The 20,051-nt window shown below is 37.2% G+C and overlaps 1 protein-coding gene across 1 annotated transcript in view; it reads right to left on the minus strand.

Moving 5' to 3' along the window:
- per2 (period circadian clock 2) overlaps positions 1-17,302 on the minus strand; it is a 34,283-nt gene extending 16,981 nt beyond the window's left edge. Inside the window, exons 1-10 of the mRNA XM_038289346.1 lie at positions 17,125-17,302; positions 10,467-11,008; positions 4,139-4,231; positions 3,868-4,022; positions 3,359-3,480; positions 3,078-3,279; positions 1,806-1,857; positions 1,172-1,314; positions 1,003-1,081; positions 56-162 (exon numbers count right to left, since the gene is read on the minus strand). Of these exons, the coding sequence (XP_038145274.1) occupies positions 56-162; positions 1,003-1,081; positions 1,172-1,314; positions 1,806-1,857; positions 3,078-3,279; positions 3,359-3,480; positions 3,868-4,022; positions 4,139-4,231; positions 10,467-10,915 (1,402 nt within the window). The 5' untranslated portion in view covers positions 10,916-11,008; positions 17,125-17,302. The remainder of the gene's footprint in view (positions 1-55; positions 163-1,002; positions 1,082-1,171; positions 1,315-1,805; positions 1,858-3,077; positions 3,280-3,358; positions 3,481-3,867; positions 4,023-4,138; positions 4,232-10,466; positions 11,009-17,124) is intronic.
- Between the last annotated feature and the right edge of the window lie 2,749 nt (positions 17,303-20,051).

A 20,051-nucleotide genomic window follows, 5' to 3' on the forward strand; every position in this document is an offset into this window, starting at 1 on the left:
AGAGTCCGATCATTCACATAACTGATCCAAAATCTGTTTGATCCACTGGACTTACTCTTTCTGTGAATGGCTAGCATTGTGGGCCGGTCATTGGGATGCAAGTGGAAAAGGATCGGAGTTCCAATCAGGTCCTGGGGGAGGTAGCCAAGGAGAGGAACAGCCCTGACATAAAACATGACAAAATTAATGCTGTTAATGTTACACATGTAGAGATTGGAAGCACAGGATACCTCTTATCATACCTCCTGAAATTTTGTGTCACCCCAATTTGAACCACTATATTTTATGATAAATAATATCCTTTCTGCTAAAAGTCTTGAAAAGATAACAGTGAAACTGTGAAAAAAGGGCTCTGCAGAGATGATACAAAAATCAAATACTATGTAGCAGACAACTAATCTTGCACATCACCCAGAACACCCCTTATAAAAAACACAGTGGTGGCAGCATCATGCTGTTGGGATGCTTTTCTTCATAATAGTCAACTGAGCTGGTCAGAATTTATGACTATAGTGATATGAACAGGCCAGCCCTGGAACTGGACCTGCTGAAGGCTGTAAAAGACTTCAACACAACCAGAGTTACAATGAAATTGTAAAGATGAGAGTTAAATCTTGTTTTAGACTGGTGTAATTAAAGGTGTAATTCCTTTCAATTACAATGACACTCTTTATTCCAGAAGGAAAGGGGATTTGTTGTTACAGCCCCAAAGTTAATGAACAGCTTCTTTAGCCAATCTTAAATCTCCTCTCAATAGCCTCCTCTGCGTTGGTGATTAACTCAGTATAGGATGTCAGATGTATTGACATTTTTTTCAGTTCTAGCTGCTTTTAGGTACGTCATAAATTAAGTTGCTGTGTCTACTTTGTGCTGGTCTTTTACAGTAAATTCCTAAGAACAAAAATTTGTTTTTGGTGGTGAAAATGCAAAATTGTTTAAAACGGTGGGAATACGTCTGCAAGGCACTTTAAGCTTAAAAAAAACAAAACAATGAAGGCTTACCTCTCATCTACATCCTGAAAAACACAGTTAGGGGTGTGTGTGGTGGTGAAGATTTGCTTATCCGGTGGAATTCTGGGAGCTGAGAAGAATTTAGAAACATAATTACAATCACTGATTTTTTTTTTTATGATTATAAATAAGTTTTAATCCCAGAGGTGTTTTGTTTTACCTTCATATCCAGAGTGAACCCTCTCAGCCAGCAGGAGGCAGCAGAACTGGTCCTCATCATGAGACCTGTCCTGCACCTTCATCAGATAAGGGGTCATGCGGAAAGGATAGTACCGCAGCTCACCCTCAAACTCCTTACCGCCACTGAGAATTTATCAAAAAACAATCAGTTGGCAATTAATTATTGAAAGGGGGGAAAAATCAACATGTCTGATTCAGCTATGTATTAAAACTATCTACTTTTAGTTTTAAAAACGAACACATGGGGGCAGTATTCATCACCTATTTTCCCTTCTAATTAGGTCAATATAAAATGAAGCAAACTTAAATTTGTAAGTTTTGAAATTGTTGGAATTTAAAATAACTTAAAATATTCATTTTCATATCAGCTCATAAAAATTAAAGGAAAAATCCAATCACCTTAATAAATACAAACGGTGCTTTTGATTTCTGTGTGTTTCTGCATAAAAGTATTAGGTCAACCTGGGAGAAGCATCTCATTATGGCATGTACGCATGTGACATCACAGAGCAATTAAGAAACATCTACACTGAAATGAAAAGCTTGAATATAAACAACCGGCAGGTAAGAGCAGCAGATGGGATGACATGTGCAAGGACTGACGCTAAACCAACCTGATACGACAGAAAAAGGACTTCTCCTGCATACAGTCAGAAGGAGATGGATCTGAAAGAGGAAAAACACACCTGTAAATTCAAAAGGATCCCAAACAGGCCAGGATGCAGGCAAACGCAGCTGCATCAGGTTTGGATAAATGCATCAAAGAGCATCATTCAGAAACCCGGCCCTACACACGCTAAATATGTAATATATGTAAGAGGGTCAAATAAATAATTAATTTCTTCAACATAATCACCTAATCATACAACTTCAGAAAGTAACAATCATATTTACTTTAATATTACGCACTAGAACCTCCAGTTTTCACTCTAATTATTCACTATGAATAGAAACCATTTGCTGTTCTAAGCTAAAATAAAAGGGTAATTATAACCTATTTTATATGGCCTTGCAAAAGCATTAGCAACTTTCAAAATGTTCATTTTCCATACATTGTCAGATTACTATTATAAGCTTTATGTGTTTTTTGTGATGTTTTGTGATTGACCAACAGAGTTGTGCATAATTGTGAGTTCAAAGGGAAAAAATAAAGTTTTAAAAATGTTTCACAAATACAAATCTCAAGACTTTACCCCTAAATAATGTTTTGCACAACCAATTCTCATCGAAGGGGATCTAACAAGTAAATACACCCACCTGTTCTTAATTTAAGGCTTTCTGTACAGATTGCCTTAAAAAAAGACCAACACAAGCCTCAGAAAGGTCAGAGATAATGTTTTGCAGAAGACTAAATCCGCATTGGGTTATATAACTGTCATCTTAAGCATCCACTAGGGAGGAGCTGCAAAAGTCGACAGCTCAGGTGGGACAAGAAAGTTACAGATGAGACTTATTTTCCCCAAGTTAGCGACCACCCATGCCAAGGGAATGGCAGTCACAAACAACACAAAGTTGCACATTTATGATGAAATGCAACTTACTAACAGCTGCAGGTTTAACTTTAAAACCCATTTTTCATTTACCTTTTCTCTTGTGTTTGTCCAAATCAATAATAAAATTTAGGTAAGTCTTAATGTAAAAATGTAAAAGGTTTCAAAGGCACCATATAAATACATCTACAGTTGGCTTTGGTTTTATATATGAGAGTGATGGAAATCTGCAATATAAGGCAAGCCAACATTATACAATTAAATTAGATCTTTAAATTATATTTTAAAAGAAATTATTTTAAAGTGTTTCTCAAATGACAACAAAATCAATCTTTAGATTAAAAATGGCCCTTAAATGAAGCACTACTCTGGAGAGAGAGGTGTGGCTTTTGGTACCTGCTCCGGTGCACATGCTCCAGGAGGGCAGGCGGTAAGGGGTGGTGAAGCTGTAAAACACACTGACATCCTGTGGCATCAGGAACTCCACAAACTTAGAGTCCTTGAACACATCTCTTTTGCAGTTAAGGATGGAGGCAGCCTGGTCAGATATATAGATAACCTTTCCTGTGCCCAGGGACACTGCCACTGCGAAAATGTCCTGTTGGCAAAAATAACATTAAAAATCAGTGACCTGCACAGGTTAAGCTCAGGAAAGCAAAAAAAGGACTTTGTCTTACATTGTTTTTAAGGGTGTACTCTGAAGTTATGCTGTCTATCTCCTCTATGGTGTAAGAAGAGACGTCCAGGCCAGAGGGATGGTTGTCATTGATCATCATCAGCTGGTAGTACTCCTCATTCGCTGAAATAAGATGGGTTTTGTCCAAATTTGGTCAACACACAAAACAGTAAGGAAGGCATTCCAAGACGCCCACAACACTGATGCCAAAGACATTTTTTAATAATGAAACTTTTCAGACTGAATAACTGAAGAATTGTTCTACTGAGCACCAACCCACCCATTTACCTCTGCAAACGTTTACAGGCCATTACCTCCATGACTATGTGCAAACGCTGCTCCAAATTATAGCTTTACCCTTTCTCTGTGGTGCACTGAAGAAAGACTGACTTGTTGGATAAATCATAGCTGTGTTTCTGTGTTTACTAATAAATGTAAAGTGAAATACTCATAAAAAATAATTAACAATCACCAAAACAGAAGGGCTATTTTTTTATGTAAGTGACCTACCTTCCACTTGCTTTACACAGCGCAAGGCATACTTCAGGGCACTCAGTGTGGTGGATTTGCAGTTGTGCTGCTTGTCAGCTGGTACATGAAGCTTCAGCTCCTTAAGAGTTTTAATGACCTCCTTCTGCTTCTTAGCCTTTGCAGATTCCTGACTACTGCAAGACGGACAGATAAAGAACCAAGAGTCACTCAAAGCACTGATGAAAAGCGTATTTTATTTACAGACTAAATAAAAGATCCTGATCCAGACAGCAGTGGTGATTAGGCTAACCTGCAGCCGCTGGTTGAAGGGTTGTCCTGCTCCGAGCTAAGCAGACTGTAGGCGTTGGAGCTGCTTGGAGGATATGGGCTGTGGGAGTTCGAACTGTGAGGAGAAAAGGAAATTTTGACATTGTGCTAAGAAAGAAAAGACTTCAGTTTCAATAAAATTGATTGGCAGAAAAATGATTTTCACATCTTTCTCTAGAGCAGTACAAACTTATCACATTCCCTAGACACATCTGAGGTGCTCAAGTTTCCTTCAGTAAAATAGGACAAGTGTCACCAAATTTTCACACTTTTAGCTGTTTTTAAAGGAAGAACAGCTGGGTTTTTCTGCTTTTACTGTTGGAACATTGTGCTTTGTGCTTCAGATCCATTTTTTTGCACATTTAGCAGCCAAGTAACAAAACAGGTTCACACTCTTATCCTGAAATCTTTGTTAACTACTTGAAGGACTCAATTTGCTCCCTGCAGCTCAATGGTTGCACAGCAAGAATACATCAGTGTTTCCCAGTGTAAGGTCGAAGCCCAACTGGGGGCAGTGAGGGATAAAAAGAAATCCCAGCTTGTTGTCTTGGTGTTCAGATTTAAAAAGTGCAATTTAAGTTTTGTCAAAGCTGCCTTCGGTGACTTCACTACTTAACCTAACTAAGTCAACCTTTTCAAATAAACCTCATAAAAAAGGGTATTTTTTTCAGTAACTGAAAGACACAGGAATAGAATCAAGCTTTTTTTTCTGTGAATTTAATATATATTATACATATTTTATCATCAATACCCATAATCTTATTTTCTAATAACTGTAAATTAGGTTTTTCGGAAATAAGCTCTTAAAACACATTATTCTGTGTGTAACAGCTATGTACAATACATGCTTTTCAATTTTTAAATGTAGTTACCAAACATATTTAAAATATATTTTGATTTTAAGAGAGATCCCTCCATTTTAAATTGCAATTACATCCTTAATTGATGGAATTGAATACATTCAAAGTCGGTGCTTTTTAATCCAGTCAACCTCTTGACTAGTTTGTCTTTTCTACACTTTTCAATGAATCTTACAAAAAAAGGGAACACCATCTTAATTATATAAAAATACATGTACATAGAATGGATACTCATTGAACTACACCGATAAAAGTAGCTTTCTTTTAAATCTGTATCAAAGGGAATTTAGAAAAAATATATCAACATTAGGAAAAAAGGTTAAAACAGAATTAGTTTGCAGTCAACTAGAACACCAACTCTGTACCAAACAAACCATGACCTTCCTCGCTCTAAAAACCCTCAGATAATAACAGAATTTTAAAAACAAACAGCTCTAAGACGTCAATTCAGGGCCACACTCAGCTGATCGACCAGTTGGGAAAGTTGGAGCTCTGCTTAAAGGTTCTGAAAAACTAAATATCCATCTACAGGAGGTTGTGAAAGAACCTTTGTTAAATTAATTTCTCTAAAAGCTGTAGAGTGTGCATCCAACCTAAGGTGTTAACCCACAAGCTTATAACTAACATCAACACCCTACTACAACTCGGTGTACTAAATATAACAACCTTAGCTGGTTGAAAATAGGACCCATCTTTACTCCAGGCACAGGTGAGTCCTGGTTTAATTTAAGCCTGTAGTACACAGAAGGTCCCGTTGTCTGTTAAGTCTTCTTATCATGTACACAAAGTATTAGCCTACAGATCAGCACTATTAGCAGCCGTCTGAGAATCTGACTCATCTCAAACTGAGCTACTATAAATAACAGGCTTACCTGCTAAGAATATGCAACATACTCACAAATAGCCACTGTGAGCCCAAAGAGGGATCTAATTGAATCAAAATAGCCTTCAATCCTGTACAATGCAACAGCTGGGTTTAGACAAGACAGTCTAAATATGTCTAAGTGTCCTGTAAGCTAATTGGAACTGTAGTAGGGAATCTGTAGGTCAGTGGAGAGTTATGTAAAGAGGGTGCTCAAAAAGGTAATACAAGATACATTTCAGGTGTCCTTTGGGAGCAGAAACACAAAACCAAGGTCGTAGCAAGCTTGCCTTGTTTAATTAAAAACCTTCCTCTGACAGGTTGGTGCATCCTCCATGTTAAAGGAGAATAAATGGAACAGAAAATGAAATAAATAAAATACAAATGGCAATGGACTCCATTTAGCTTCCAGGGGTTTGTTCATTATATGTAATGACTATGAATTGAAAACACATCAATAAGTAATTCAGATGAAATTAGAAACATTTTAATTTTCTATTAAAAATACAGCGGCTATGTCCAAAAACTGAAACTATCAGAGCCTTCGGTTGAACCAATACACCTGAACAAACTGCTCTGCTGGTATTGTAGGATATTATTACCCCCAACATTCTGTAAACCCAGAGGGTCTGTTGCAGAGAGGTGTTGTCTTAGTGACACATTTTAAGCAGCTTTTATGCCAGTGATGTATTTCTAGATTCACTTAGACTTTCACTTACGGGAAATTAAAAATGTCATAAAAAACATGACTCATCAGGGAGCTCTGAATGAACTGCAGAAAAGCTCACTGCTTGCATGCAAGTTTACAAATAAATGTTGCCAGGGAGAAGTTTGGACTTCGGTATAAGCACGTGTGAGAATCCCATGACTGACTTGCATACTAATAGTAGTAAATAAACAAAATATGATTGTTATCATTATGATAAATATATAAAAGGTAAAAATAAAGGAAATAGTTTAACAAAATTAATAAAGATGTCATACATATGAATGGGTGCAGCTAAAACATGCAGGACACAGGTATCAGGGTGCCAACTAAGTTATTGTTGATTAACTCAAACTCAAGATAAGCACAAGGTCAATACAGTTTCTGAGACTAAAATGTTACTGTTAATGCTTGTTGCTCCAGAGCAGGGTGTGTGAGGGGACTGCTCTACAACACAATAGATATACATTCAGTACCACAAAGAACTAACAAAGGAACAGTCCTGGGTCTTGTCAAAATTCAGATCTTGACCCTGTAGAATGAGTTGTAGCTACCTTTCCCTAGATCGATGTCAAAGTCTGGTAGAGGGTTACAAGAAGTGTCTCGCTGAAGTTACTTTAGCCAGGGGAGTGATAAGGTGTTCCAATGTTTAGAAATATTAAGAACATACATTATTTGATTAAGTAAAGAAAAGATGTTTACTTGCCTTTTCTAAAATATTAGATTAAATAAATCTAGTGTCACCGAGTGACTGGTTTGTGTTTTTTTTTTTATTGGTATAATCCTACACAGTGATCTAGAGTAGGAAAATAAGAGATCAAATATTGAATATTCAGAAGTTTACCTCCTACACAGAGAACTGAAACTTAGAAAGTGAACTGAGCTGAGTAAGAATTGGCAAGCAGAGGTGACATTTTCCAACAAAAACCAGAAGGTGATATTTGGGTTTAAAATACGTCACTCTGCTTACAGACAGGGAGTTAAATGCCAGGAGGGATCCAGACCATAGAGGAAAAAAGGAGTGGGGTAAACAAAAAGCTCTGATCAAACGGAGCAAGGGCAGGATAGAATAAGGCAGGGCTTAAAGTGAGACTAAAGACGTCAGAGCTTTCGACTCTGGGTCGCTCCACCCAGGGATAAACAGACACAAACAGTGCATTGTCATGGCAACAAGAAGTCGGAGACCATGACACAGGCAATCTGGCATTGAAGAGAAGCCAGTTCCCAGCCTTCAAGATGACATCAATTTGCTTTTCCTGCCGGGTGATGTACTCATTCATTTGCCTCTCTTTTCTGGACGTCTCCTGGCCAAACTGAGAGTCTGAGGCTAATTCTGGATATGATGACGACAAGGCACAACTTCTTGAGTTTTTAAAACTTTTTTATTGAACCCAACTCTGATCTCCCAGATGAAAGTTTGACATCTCCAAAAAACCCTTAAACTGAAAGGCTCTACATGACTTTTATTACAAGATTTGATATTTATATATATAAAAAAGTGTAAATAACTAATTTAAAGATAAAAAATACTGCACACAGATAATCAGAAATAATAGATGTTGATGCATGTCTGCAGTAGAGAAGCTGTCCCAGCTGGGTCTCCTTAGATAGAAAGAAGTAATCATTTGCCCACCAAAGTTTTAGATACAAAATTGGATTAGATATAAAACATTAGGAGTTGATTTTAATTGTACCTGTAAATTGCCATCAGATGACAGTATTATATTCTGAACCGTTTTTGTGAGCAGTCTGTTTCCAATCAGTAAAAAGTTTTCCCTAATTACATTTTCCTTTTACCAAAATAACTTTGGGAAATGTAATTTGTTATCACAACATGACACTTCCATAATATCTTTACTTTGAGAAGTGTAAGTATAATGAAACAGTTGTTTATGAAGCATCAGTTAAAAATCTTGTCTTTATATAATGGTGGGTGATAGTGAGGTGGGGGGGGGGGGGGGGGGATCATAAAAACATTGCTACTAATTTATTAGGTCAACAGCTTGCTGGGCATCACTAAAGCTTTGACTCACTCTCCTTCTGACATCAGTCAGTTCCGGCAAATGCATTCAGCATTCATAGATCTATTCAGTATGACCCATTAAAAGGATAGAATTTCTCATTTTCATGCCATCTGCGTTTAAATGCCAAGGGTAATCATGACGACAAATGCAAGAGAGCCTAATTTTGCATAACCCCCTCCATGAAAATGTATATAAGTACAGTTAATTAGTTGATTATTTAATTCATGTGGCAATAAAGGACAATTTATTAGCCAACTCTATGAAATAAAAAAACACTTCTTTGCTGTTCCAATACTCTTTTTACTTTTTTTGTTGATCTACTGACTAAAGTCTCATTTGAAAACATGTGCTGCTTTTGGTAGATAAATCGCAATCACTGATCAGCATACATGAGGTGAATGACCGAGTGGGTAAACTAGTAAACTAAATTCTGCATGAAACTTTATGGCAGCAATAAGGACTCTACTGTGCTGCTTGTAAAAATGCTTTTGTGTTTGCTAAATAATAAATTCAAATGTTCAGGCCCTGCTGCAAAATTACTTTAAACAGGATGTCTGATTGTGTTGAATAACAAGTAGTGATTGCATGAGATCTTTTTGCCGTTAATAAGGAATGGAAATAGTTTTTTAGATTTCTTCCAGCTGCTGCAAGACTGCTAGACGGTATAATTGAAAGAGGAAATGAATCATAATGTAAATACATTCTTGTTGTAATGCGGTTGCCATAAAACTTTCGCCTAAGGAGCTGTGAGATCAAACTGAAATTCAAAGTGTATTTTTCATGATTAGTGAAAAAAAAAATGATAAAAAACAATTTTTATCATTTAGAATGAACATAAAAATTGGGCTTTGTGGCATTAAGACACAGTAGCAGAAAAACTTATGTAGTAATGTGCTCTAACCTCTAACATGCTAATAGCTAAGTTAGCCATTTAAATGGTTAACAATCAGTTAATTTCAGCCTATTGCTAGTAAACTAGTAGTCATAAGTTACAGTGTCGCAAGTGGCAAATGGCCTTGCTGTGACAGCTGTTCCAAAAGACCTCATGGTGTTTGTTTACATAAGCATAAGCATAAATCTATAGGTTAGTAAATAATTCATTAAAATTATAATGAAGTCCTAAAGCATCAAGTGACAACAGAAAACTAATTTCTTAGCAGAGCAGCTAAACAAAAAAGGATCACCTCATCTAACTGTGGTTGTGTTATTACTGTAAAGATGTTATTACAATATGTTATTACTGTAAACTGTGACGACAAAGCAACATTTGAATTAGGGCTGCAACTAACAATTATTTTGTAAATCGATTAATCTGGCGATTATTTTTTTGATTAATCGAGTAATAATCGGATAGCAAAAGGCTCCTTAAAGAAGAATTTTTATTAACTTAAATCAGCCGAAACTAAAACATTTCAACTTGAGGAGTTCTGGTTAGGGCATATTGACAGAAAAAAAGGCTTTTTTTTATGTTAAATGCAAAATGTTTATTTATTTTTTTTTACAATTTTGGTATAGTTACTGCTCAAAGCGTTGGTTGATCTGTCACCTAAAGGCATATTTTACAGTATAAACTCCAGTTAATGATAAATTGATTACTAAATTAGTTGACCATAATTTCAATAATAGATTAATCATGACTAATCCCATTAATTGTTTCAGCCCTAATTTGAATTTATATAGAAAAAAGACAAAACATTCCAATAACAATTAAAAATCTTGAAATATTATGGAGTTTGATAAAGGGGAGTGAGTGAAGTAACCATACAGGGGATTCCTGCACAGGAGTTTCGCAAGTACCCCTTCAAAATTTTTTTTGTTTTATTTGACTTTGACATATCAAAAATCATATAATCTCTTACCTTTTATTGCTTTCTGAAGACCCAAGCAATGCTGAGTCTTTGCTGTGGCCATTGGAGCTGCCTGTTGACTCATGACCGTTGCTTTCGTTCCCATGACTCTCGTTTCCATGGCTCTCATTGCCATGCGATTCGGTCCCGCTGCCACTCGACCCACTGCTCTTCATTTCCACATCCTCCTCAGGAGGAAGCCGAGAACGCGAGGTCTTTCGTACACTGCGCGGTGAGAGGGCAGGGTCCTGACCGCTGCTGTCACTGCCCTCGGAGGGCAGGCCAATGTCAGGTCCACCCTGGCCATAGCTGCCCACCCAGTGCATCTGTGCCATGGGACTGCACCCAGAGGCTCCACTTGAGATGGAACTACTCGAAGCTGAGTCTCTGCACCCAGAGGTTCCATCACGGTCCGCCGGAACAGGCAGGTGATAGGGCTTGGTGTCTGAATCGTCTGACATCAGGATGAGGTGTTTCTTGGTGTTGTTTCAGGTAAGGTAGAAACCAATCATCCCATTGTCAATAGAATGCCAGTCGAGTGATAATGAACTGATCTGAGGAGACAGACCACAAATGGATATTTAGAAAACATGACTCAACATCCAGCAAAGAAAAATCTAAATTTTTAATGTCATCTTAATTCTGACAAACAGGCAATGCTTACTCTCCATTCTGACAAACAACAGAAACTAGATAAATATTTGATTAAACATGCACAAAGAAAAAAGCTTGCAAAGTTAAAACCATAAAGAGGTTTGTTTGGTGGCACGCTTAGAGACACTGCCTGGTTTCAGCCTGGATCCCTGGAAATCCTGGTGGGTGCCTCTCTGTTGTTCTCTGAAAGCCTCTGGTTACGACAGTTTACCCCCTTAAGAAAAGCAGGTCTTTTCTGCTATCTCAGCCTTTCATCTCTTAAAACGGATTCTCCAGCTTGGAGACAAATAACAGCTGATGAGATTGATCTGGTTGCCATCGTATTGCCAAGCAACAATCTTGTGGACAATCATGGCAAGGAGAATGTAGGTCTTCTTTTTAACTCCTTGCCATTAGTTACCAGGTCATAATAAAATGCATCTGCTCAGTCTATGACAGGTTAAACACTTTAAGCATTCATTAAACCAAGATGAGGTCAGACTGCAACTGTTTTTTAATATGTTCTAATTATCAGCAAGATTGTGTTAATACGTTGTCTCAATGGAAAGCTATAACCAGGTGGACCATCTCTGGTGCCCAATGGCAAGGAAAAGTCCTTCATTTTCACATAATTTGAATTCTATCATTCTTTAGTAAAAATATATAACAAACAAAAATGTTAAATCTAATGAATTAACATCACAATAAATTCAGTCCAAGGTAACACTGTGCAACATTAATGAAAGCGTGAAATCTTGCCTTTGCTTCTGTACACCTGAGGCTTGAACTAAATAATTTTAAAACCTGCCAAAGATCAGATCATTTTGATCATGTATAGATATGCAACGCCTAATAAGGAGGAGGTACCTCCTTTTGACCACTAGTGTATTCCCGCCTCAGTTTGACATGAAAAGCTGCAGAGCAGGGTGTCAGAACAGAACAGGTGTTGTCAAGCAATTGAGAACGCATGCCCATTTATGCATATAATGGAATATTACGTTGATGTGTTTGGATTAAAAACAACTGCAGCATAACGACAGAAATATTACCAGAAAACATTTTGTCAACAGAAAATCTATAGAGAGTGGATCTAGAAACCATACTCTATGTTTTTCCAAGTCTTTCAATAACAGACTAAGGAAGAGTAAAGAGCCTTCTTATTGGATGTAAAAGTCCAAAAAAAAGTAAGAAAGAGTTTTAAACAGTCATTATATTTTACTTGTACCAAAGCATAATCAATGGTTTGTCAGAAAGGTGTTGTATGAAAGATGTGCTTTCAGTAACTGGATAGTTTTCAGTAACTGGACATGGGCACGCTAGTTTCAAGCTTCAAATAATATATAATCATCAAAATAAAAATTAAAGCAGGGCTCAGATAATCTTAAACATAAGAAATGTCAGTGTATAACTTTTCCCAATTCTGAGCACAGTATGACAGAATTTCAGAAAACTGTAATGATTATTTTCATTTATTTTAAATTTAGCAACTAACCCACAATAATCTACACAGTACCTATACTACTAAATGCTCAGATGAAATAAATGTCAGTAGCAAAGTATAGGTGTGGATAATTAACCCTCATGTAGGTCTAATTAGAGGACTGTGCACAGCGTGAGACATGCTGCTTATCGCTGACCTGCTGCATAGTTGGCTCATGTCCTGCGACTGAGCTGTCAAGTGAAATGGGTCAATTTACGGCCAGTTGGTAAATGATCGATCAGAGGTGATGAGTCTCACATAGTGCGATATCCATGTCTACGCTCAACTTAAGTAAAGAGTTCACCAATGTCTGTCAGGATGGAGCCTGTCAAGACTGAAGCACAGACAGCAGGCACAAGGTGAAAGGTAAAGAAGCAGCACCTGATCTATGAGTATCAAAAGTGCTCAAGAGTAGAGAATAGAAAAGAAAACAAATCTATGACGTCTGTGGCTAACACAAGAACAGGCATGTAGAGACAAAGCAACAGAAAGCATCGTGGAAATGTTTTGAGCCGTCCCTAACTGTGTATACTTTCAATCCAAGGAGCAAAGCTTTTTGAAAGCTTTCCAAGAGGTCAAGATCAGCAGTTCCTGTTTTTTTTTTAGGTCAATCCTAATTCAAAGCAGTCAAAAAATTGACAGCTTTGTAATTGCCAACTTTTATGACATTAAAGTATTTGTAATAGGAACAACAATTAAAAAGAGAAGAAAAAGAAATCAGGAATGCAACACTTATGTGGTTAGGGTGATAAAAATGATTTCCATAAAACACTATTACTGAATATAATCCCTCCTAGACACAATAAAACTAACAGATTGTTCCACATGTAGGGAACATTCTGCTCTAAACTTCCTATAGCACTTTTCATATGCCTTTTCCTCCTTTTCCACAAAGTGCAACTGAGGCAACAAATGCAACAGCAAGTCTGGTCCAAAGATGAAAGAGCAATCCGACACTCTGTCAGAGTACGAAGTCCTACAGATTGCACTAGTATCCATTGAGGGATATTCTTAATATATTAGCTTAGCATCAGTCCAAATCCAGTGAATGAACAACAGGACACAGCAGCAATATGTTTAAGCTTTTACAGTTGTTGTTTTTTTCTAAAATGTATCTGGACAAACCACTGGGTATGCCTTATGGTACAGTACAATAAAATAATTAGCCAAGAACATACCTACAGGTCATTTAACATAAGAAATAATTCGCAACTATAGTTTTAAGGAGGCTATAAGTGTCCAATGCACCTGCTCACAAGAGCAGATTTAACAAATGGGAATTTTGCTCTCCCAATAAATCAGTTAACTTCAGCTGAACAGCAGCAGAAAGAGAAGCAAAGTAAAAAATATTACGCTTCTTCTCTTTGTTCCTGTGGGAAAACCACTGATTGATTTAAAAACCAATCATAATGGACCTTGCTTTCTATAACCCTTCTTTTCACGTTTTTCTATTTCTGCACTGTCATGACACTCTTCCTCATAATGTAATCAGCACATGGGAAGACTTAGTTAAACGGCAGTTCTCTGGTCAAAGGGCACAGCATCTGGCTGTCGCTCTAGAAAACTGTGACGCACATCCGACATTAAGGTAAGGTTAATGCGCCACAAGATGAGAAACATAACACATTTAGAATATATAACATGTTGTGGTCAGTTTGATGCTATTAAAGTCTTGTTAATGTGCACATTTGTCTGACTAGTTTAAAATCTAATGATAAATCATTTAAAATATCAGTAATATAAGCTTGGCTCAAAGACAACAAATCAGAGAAAACAACAATCAAAGAAGGAGATCAAAATTGTCCTGTTTTTCTTTAAGATCAGAAAAGGTGACACACTGTTCAGCCCCCTTTTTATTTAAATTGATCATGTTCTTTATAAGTTTAACCAAAAAAATGATGTCCTAGAGGCTTGAACACTGATGACTAGAGAATAAAATCCACATAATACAGGTTTAAGCTGTGTTTCACTTCAATTTCCAACTAACATTCTGAAAATGTCTGTTCTGCAAAATCTATAACTCTCAGTAGCAGCCAATTAAAATTTAATAAAAGAGTTCATTCCTTGATTAAGATAAATAAATATACTGCTCCCTGTAAAGTGAATGCTTTTGAATAAAAAAAATCTAATTTACGATAAATCAATGATTTCAGACACATGGCATGAAGACTGGAAATAGAATTTATTTTTGTGCCACTATCTTAGACATATTGTTTTTTTGTAATTGCAGAAAATTTCACAACTTATTGGACATTCTTAACACCGTTAAAAGATTCCTACTTTTGCTGCACTGTCCTGCATCTAACTTCACCTGCTTTCTATTGCAATATGCAGCTTGCATAGTGACTGCCAATATAAATATCAGTTCAGTTTGATCTCTTGGTTCTTGAACTCAAAAGTTTATTTCAATCTGTGCCAAAGGTCAGGAGGAACTTCTTTGCCTTCTTAAACTGTTGAACTAGCTCTTTGTCGCCAGTCTACTTGAGATAACAATCTTTTTCTTTTTGAGAGGAAGTCCTAAGTTTAGCTTTAAGAACATAAATATGCTCATTTAATAATCTTTTCTCTTCTAGTCCTCTTTTTCCTGCAGCTGTGTGTGTATTTCTGGTGATCTGTAGAGATGGCAACCCTTCCGCTGATTTCAAGCTTATGATAAACAGATCTACATAACAAACCCCTTGCCAGCCTACACTTGCGTCAACCATTTCTCCTCCCACCTTTTTTCTGAAGACAAACTGAAGTTGGCCTCATTATTCTCCTGCCTTGCCAGATGAACATGCCCAACCCCAATCTGAGGTCCACGGGCAAAGTAAAATTTTATATTTGTCATTTTACAAATATTAACATCTCCCAACTTCTGAAAGACGATTTGATTCTTCTTTAAGAAGTATTAAAGTGAATAAATACATATAGGAAACTATCTTTTTTTTACCCTTAACGAGAAGCTTAACTTTCTCTTCAACTTTTCTTCTGGTTATAAGAAAACCTTTAAATCAGCAGCTCTAAATTGAAAACTATTATTTTGCTACAACTGAGGACAACATGGGCAAAAAAGGGAGGCTTTTGGCATATATGTTTGCCTTTCACTGCTCCGGGTATATAGATAACAGCAGACTGCCCCCCCTCGACCTGAAGAATGCAATGTCGTGCAAAGCTTTCTACTGCATTTTATCTGATATGAGGTGAAGCACTGTTATCAAGCTTTAAAAGTTCACTACCTTTCATCTAAAAGTGTCTGACTGAAGAGATCTGTAGTACAAAGTAAAAAGAGAACGGTTACAGATTTTATCAGTTGATCTGATAAAAGGATGAAAAGGTTTGAGGATAAAAAAGGAAACCTTGCACCTTATAAGTAGATGAGGGGTTAATACTCCATCATAGGGCAAACCATGGAAAAGAAAACCTATAGGTTGATTTAGGCCAAATAACCAAATTGGTAGGTTTTTGAATAGTGGGAGGAAGTTGGAGCACTCTAAGAGAACATGCAAACTCCATACAGAACAGACAATGCCAAGTTTCAAATGCCTAAATCTAATTACTATTGTTCAACATTGCAAGTTGTGCCAGGGAAATGCACATAAAAACAGAATAAAGTATTAGACCACCTCTATTATCGAATAAAATGGTTATAAGACCGAGTACTAACTCCATTGTGGATCATGCGATTAAAAAAGAAAGGAAATAAAATATGCAATGCCAACCAGCTCTGCTTTTGGAAGCCCAATGCCATAGATATAAATGTTAGTACTTGATTTAATTTTGTCCTTATAATGAAAGAATAGAGAATGTCTTAATATAAGCTGTCTATCTAACTGTTATAATCAATTCTTGTTTTTTTATTTTATATTTATTACTGATAAACATGAATAGGAAATATTGGACAAATACAATGGTCTAATATACGTTTTCCCCCATGAGTGATATATCAGTCATGGGAAAAAATCAACAAACAACCACAGCCAGAAACAAAGCTAATGGCATAACCATAAATTTAGCTTAAGAAGAAAATAAAGTAAAGCATTAAAACTTTGTATATATAGAATAGTTAGAAGTGCTCCACCATCCCTCCATTGCCCCTGACATTTCTTAAAGTTCTAGCTGTCATCATCACTTCTTAAATAATCAAAGTGAATCCTGCTCCTTTTACCGTATATTCCCTAATCAGTGCGGCATGTGAACTTGTGCCATGTGCAGCTTCAGCATAACACTTTACATAAGGGTCTGTACCGGCGTTTTCATGTGACACTGACACCACAGAGTTCACCTATCTACTGTTTCTGCAGGGCTGCAGAGTAGACTCACCGCTTCGGCCACTCTGCGCCAGTCTTACTGCTTCAACTTTCTTTCTGGACGCTTTTTTTTTTCTACGCAGCTTATATCAAAATTCCTTAAAGTCTCCGTCAGCTGCTGTGTTTCATCCCTCGTCAGGTAAAGCGGTTACTCCATCAGGGATCCCCAGCAGGCAATAGGGCAGACGTCCAGTTATCAGAGGTGTGACCTTTATATTTAAATACCCAAGTCGTCACATCTTAAAGACAGAAGTTAAGCTTTACCAACCTCGCTGAAGGCTTCTATGCTTTTTTTCCCTCCCGGTGATGCTGCTTCAAATAAAACAAATCCTTGCTTATACAGCTACCTTTCCTGATGAACCGGGTCCTTCTGCTCTCTCTGCGCTGTTTCAGTAAATTCTCTCCCCGGCTCCGGTGTCCACGCACTGCCCTGGATCTTCAAACGCAAGCAGTGACCTCATTACAAGCGCATTTTACTCGAGCCTCCCACTGCTCTGCTCTCATTGGTTAAGACGGAAGCCAGTCTTCGTTTCCGCGTGATTCTAACCAATCAGCGCACGGAAAGTTATTTGAGGCGGGCGATGTGAATGCCGCTCCTTACCGTGATTGGTCCGCTCGGCTGTCAGTTGTTTTATATAACGCAGTGACGGACTTTTCACATGGAAACCCACGGCTACAGGCAGCGTGATGAGTGAGAGCAAATCACTAGGACGGAGACGCCGATGAATGGAGCAGTGGCCTGGGTTGGCTCATAACGGCTAAGAGCGACCGGCTGTTATCTAAAAGGTTATACAAGTGTGCATGGCAATGTGTGGGGGGGACTTTTTGTGCGCAGTCATTCAACTTAAGCACAAAAAAAAAGAGTTATCCTGCACACAAATGTGATATTACTCGATGTCTCTTCCGAAGTTTATCCAATTTATTTTCGCTCTTACGTGTAATTCCTATTAGTGATGTTGCACTTTAATCTACACCTTGATACTGGTTACATATAGGATGCTTGGTATTTATGTAAGATTAATTTTGAAACTTTAAATTTCTTCAAATGTACTCTTTGAATCTGAGGGTATCATATTGTTTTTTGGCCATAAAGCATGTTATAATATTAATTCCATTATAAATAAAGGTTAAAGAGTAGCTAAACCCCAAATCTCAAAACAGGCTTAATGAATGTTAGTCATTTGGGTCGTTGTAACCTGGATGACCCAATACTTTGCACAGGTAAACCTGCAAATCACTTTGTTTGTGCAGATAAACTGTAAAAATTGGACCTTAATGATCTTCATGATGAGCTGATCACCCACAGAAGCACCTTAAGTTAGAGACTCATTTCATCATGCTGCACCACAGGAAGTAATTCCTGCCTGTGGCCATTCAACTGTTTAACTCATCTCTCTGACAGTCATTTAATTTCATTACTTACTATCTATTTATTACATTACTTCACTATGCGAAATAACATGGCCATGTGCAATAGTTGTAATTTGGTACTGAGTAGTATTGTAAATTGTAAATAATGTTGATTGTATTTATCTTATTTTATTCTGATCCTTATCTTATTTTATACTTATATCTTGTCTGTTTTAACAATCTTATTTTCCCCCTTTCTGTAAATGGTTGCACTATAAGAAAATAATTTCCAGCAAAGGATGATTAAAATGATTCTGATTTTTGTGTTAATGTGTTAATGTAATTTTCCTGTAAACTTGTTTATCTCTGCTACATTGGGCCCAAAACAGTCATAGTGCATAGTTTATATTACTGTTTTTAAATATTTTTATTTTTTTACTATTTTTCAATGCTGCACTTAAAAAAAAAAAAGATGAAATTGTCCAGAGAGCTGTTCCAAACGTTTTACACTTGTGTAAACAAAATGACAAATCTGTCTACGTCTAAGTAAGTCTAAGTCTAAATGTTTAGGTTGCAGCTCCGTCTTGGGGTCTAATGGTGCATTTCATACTCAGAACTTGTAACTGGAATGTTGGACTAATGTCATCGCTGCTTGTGGCCTCATTTTCTCCACTGTTTGTATATTGCCAATACAGCCACTGTTACAACCATAACAATGGCAAAAGTCCTGTTCATTTTTTAGGAGCCGAGATGTGACAGAATAGCTTGGTGTCAGGAACAGAAAAGGATCACACTGAGGATGTTTCTAAACTGAACCTGCCAGACCTTAAAATACCTTAGCATTAGAACACTGTATTTATTTATTTATTTATTTATTTAATGATTTATATAGCACTTTAAAAACAACATGGTTGACTAATGTGTGGCACAAAAGTTAAACCTACAAGAAAACGATCAAAACAGTTAAACATTTACATCCTCCCCTCCCAAAACAAAACCCCGTAACAAAATAAAAAAAAAATTAAAGAGGTAGCTTTTTATTTTGTTATTAAACATTAAAGAGGCTGCAGCACTCTTCTGCTCATTCTCGTACTTTAAGCTCATACTTTCATTTTTTTTTTTACTTTTTTCACTTTATCTGGTGTAGAATCACATGATGAGAGATCATATTGTTCCAGCAATACCCTTAACCCCACACTGCTCCCCGGGTGCCCCACAATGGCAGCCCACTGCTCCCCAAGGGTACGGTTTAAATGCAGACGTAAATTTCTCCAATGTGAGATGTGAGATCAATAAAGTTCTATTATAATCATCAAAGTAACGTTTTTTAACTTCTGGAACCTCCTGCAAGCAGAACCCCTAAAAACATTCCAGCCAGTGAGCTCTTCAGATGTTACTAGTAAACTCTCATTGGGCTGCAGCGACACCTAGCCCCCAAGCAATGCAACTGCAATAATACTGCACCTGGGGTCCGTTTAACAGAGTCAGACTCAAATCCTCAACTCTGAATTGATCTAGCCTATGGTTGGAAACTCTGAGTTGTCAGTTCAACAAAGGCTGCTGTGAGTTAGTTTAATCAACTCTGAGTAGGTCCACCCAGATTTGAAAATGTGCGTAACAAGTATAATAAATCATTGTCAGTGAAGCCCCCAATTTTCGATGAGTTACCATGACAACAGGTAACAGGAAGTGGCTATTTCCCACTGCTGGAACTAGAGATTTTAATGCAGGAATGAAAAAAAAATTGTAGAAGGTGTTTAAAAGAGAGAACAGTGCTACGGCTGCAAAGGAGAGGGAGATTGCTTCTCAAATTAATGCGTAGGTTGATAAGAAGTGTTCACTCTC

The sequence above is a fragment of the Cyprinodon tularosa genome, unplaced genomic scaffold (assembly GCF_016077235.1).
Source record: "Cyprinodon tularosa strain WSP-4 unplaced genomic scaffold, ASM1607723v1 ctg267, whole genome shotgun sequence".
Lineage (NCBI taxonomy): Eukaryota > Metazoa > Chordata > Actinopteri > Cyprinodontiformes > Cyprinodontidae > Cyprinodon > Cyprinodon tularosa.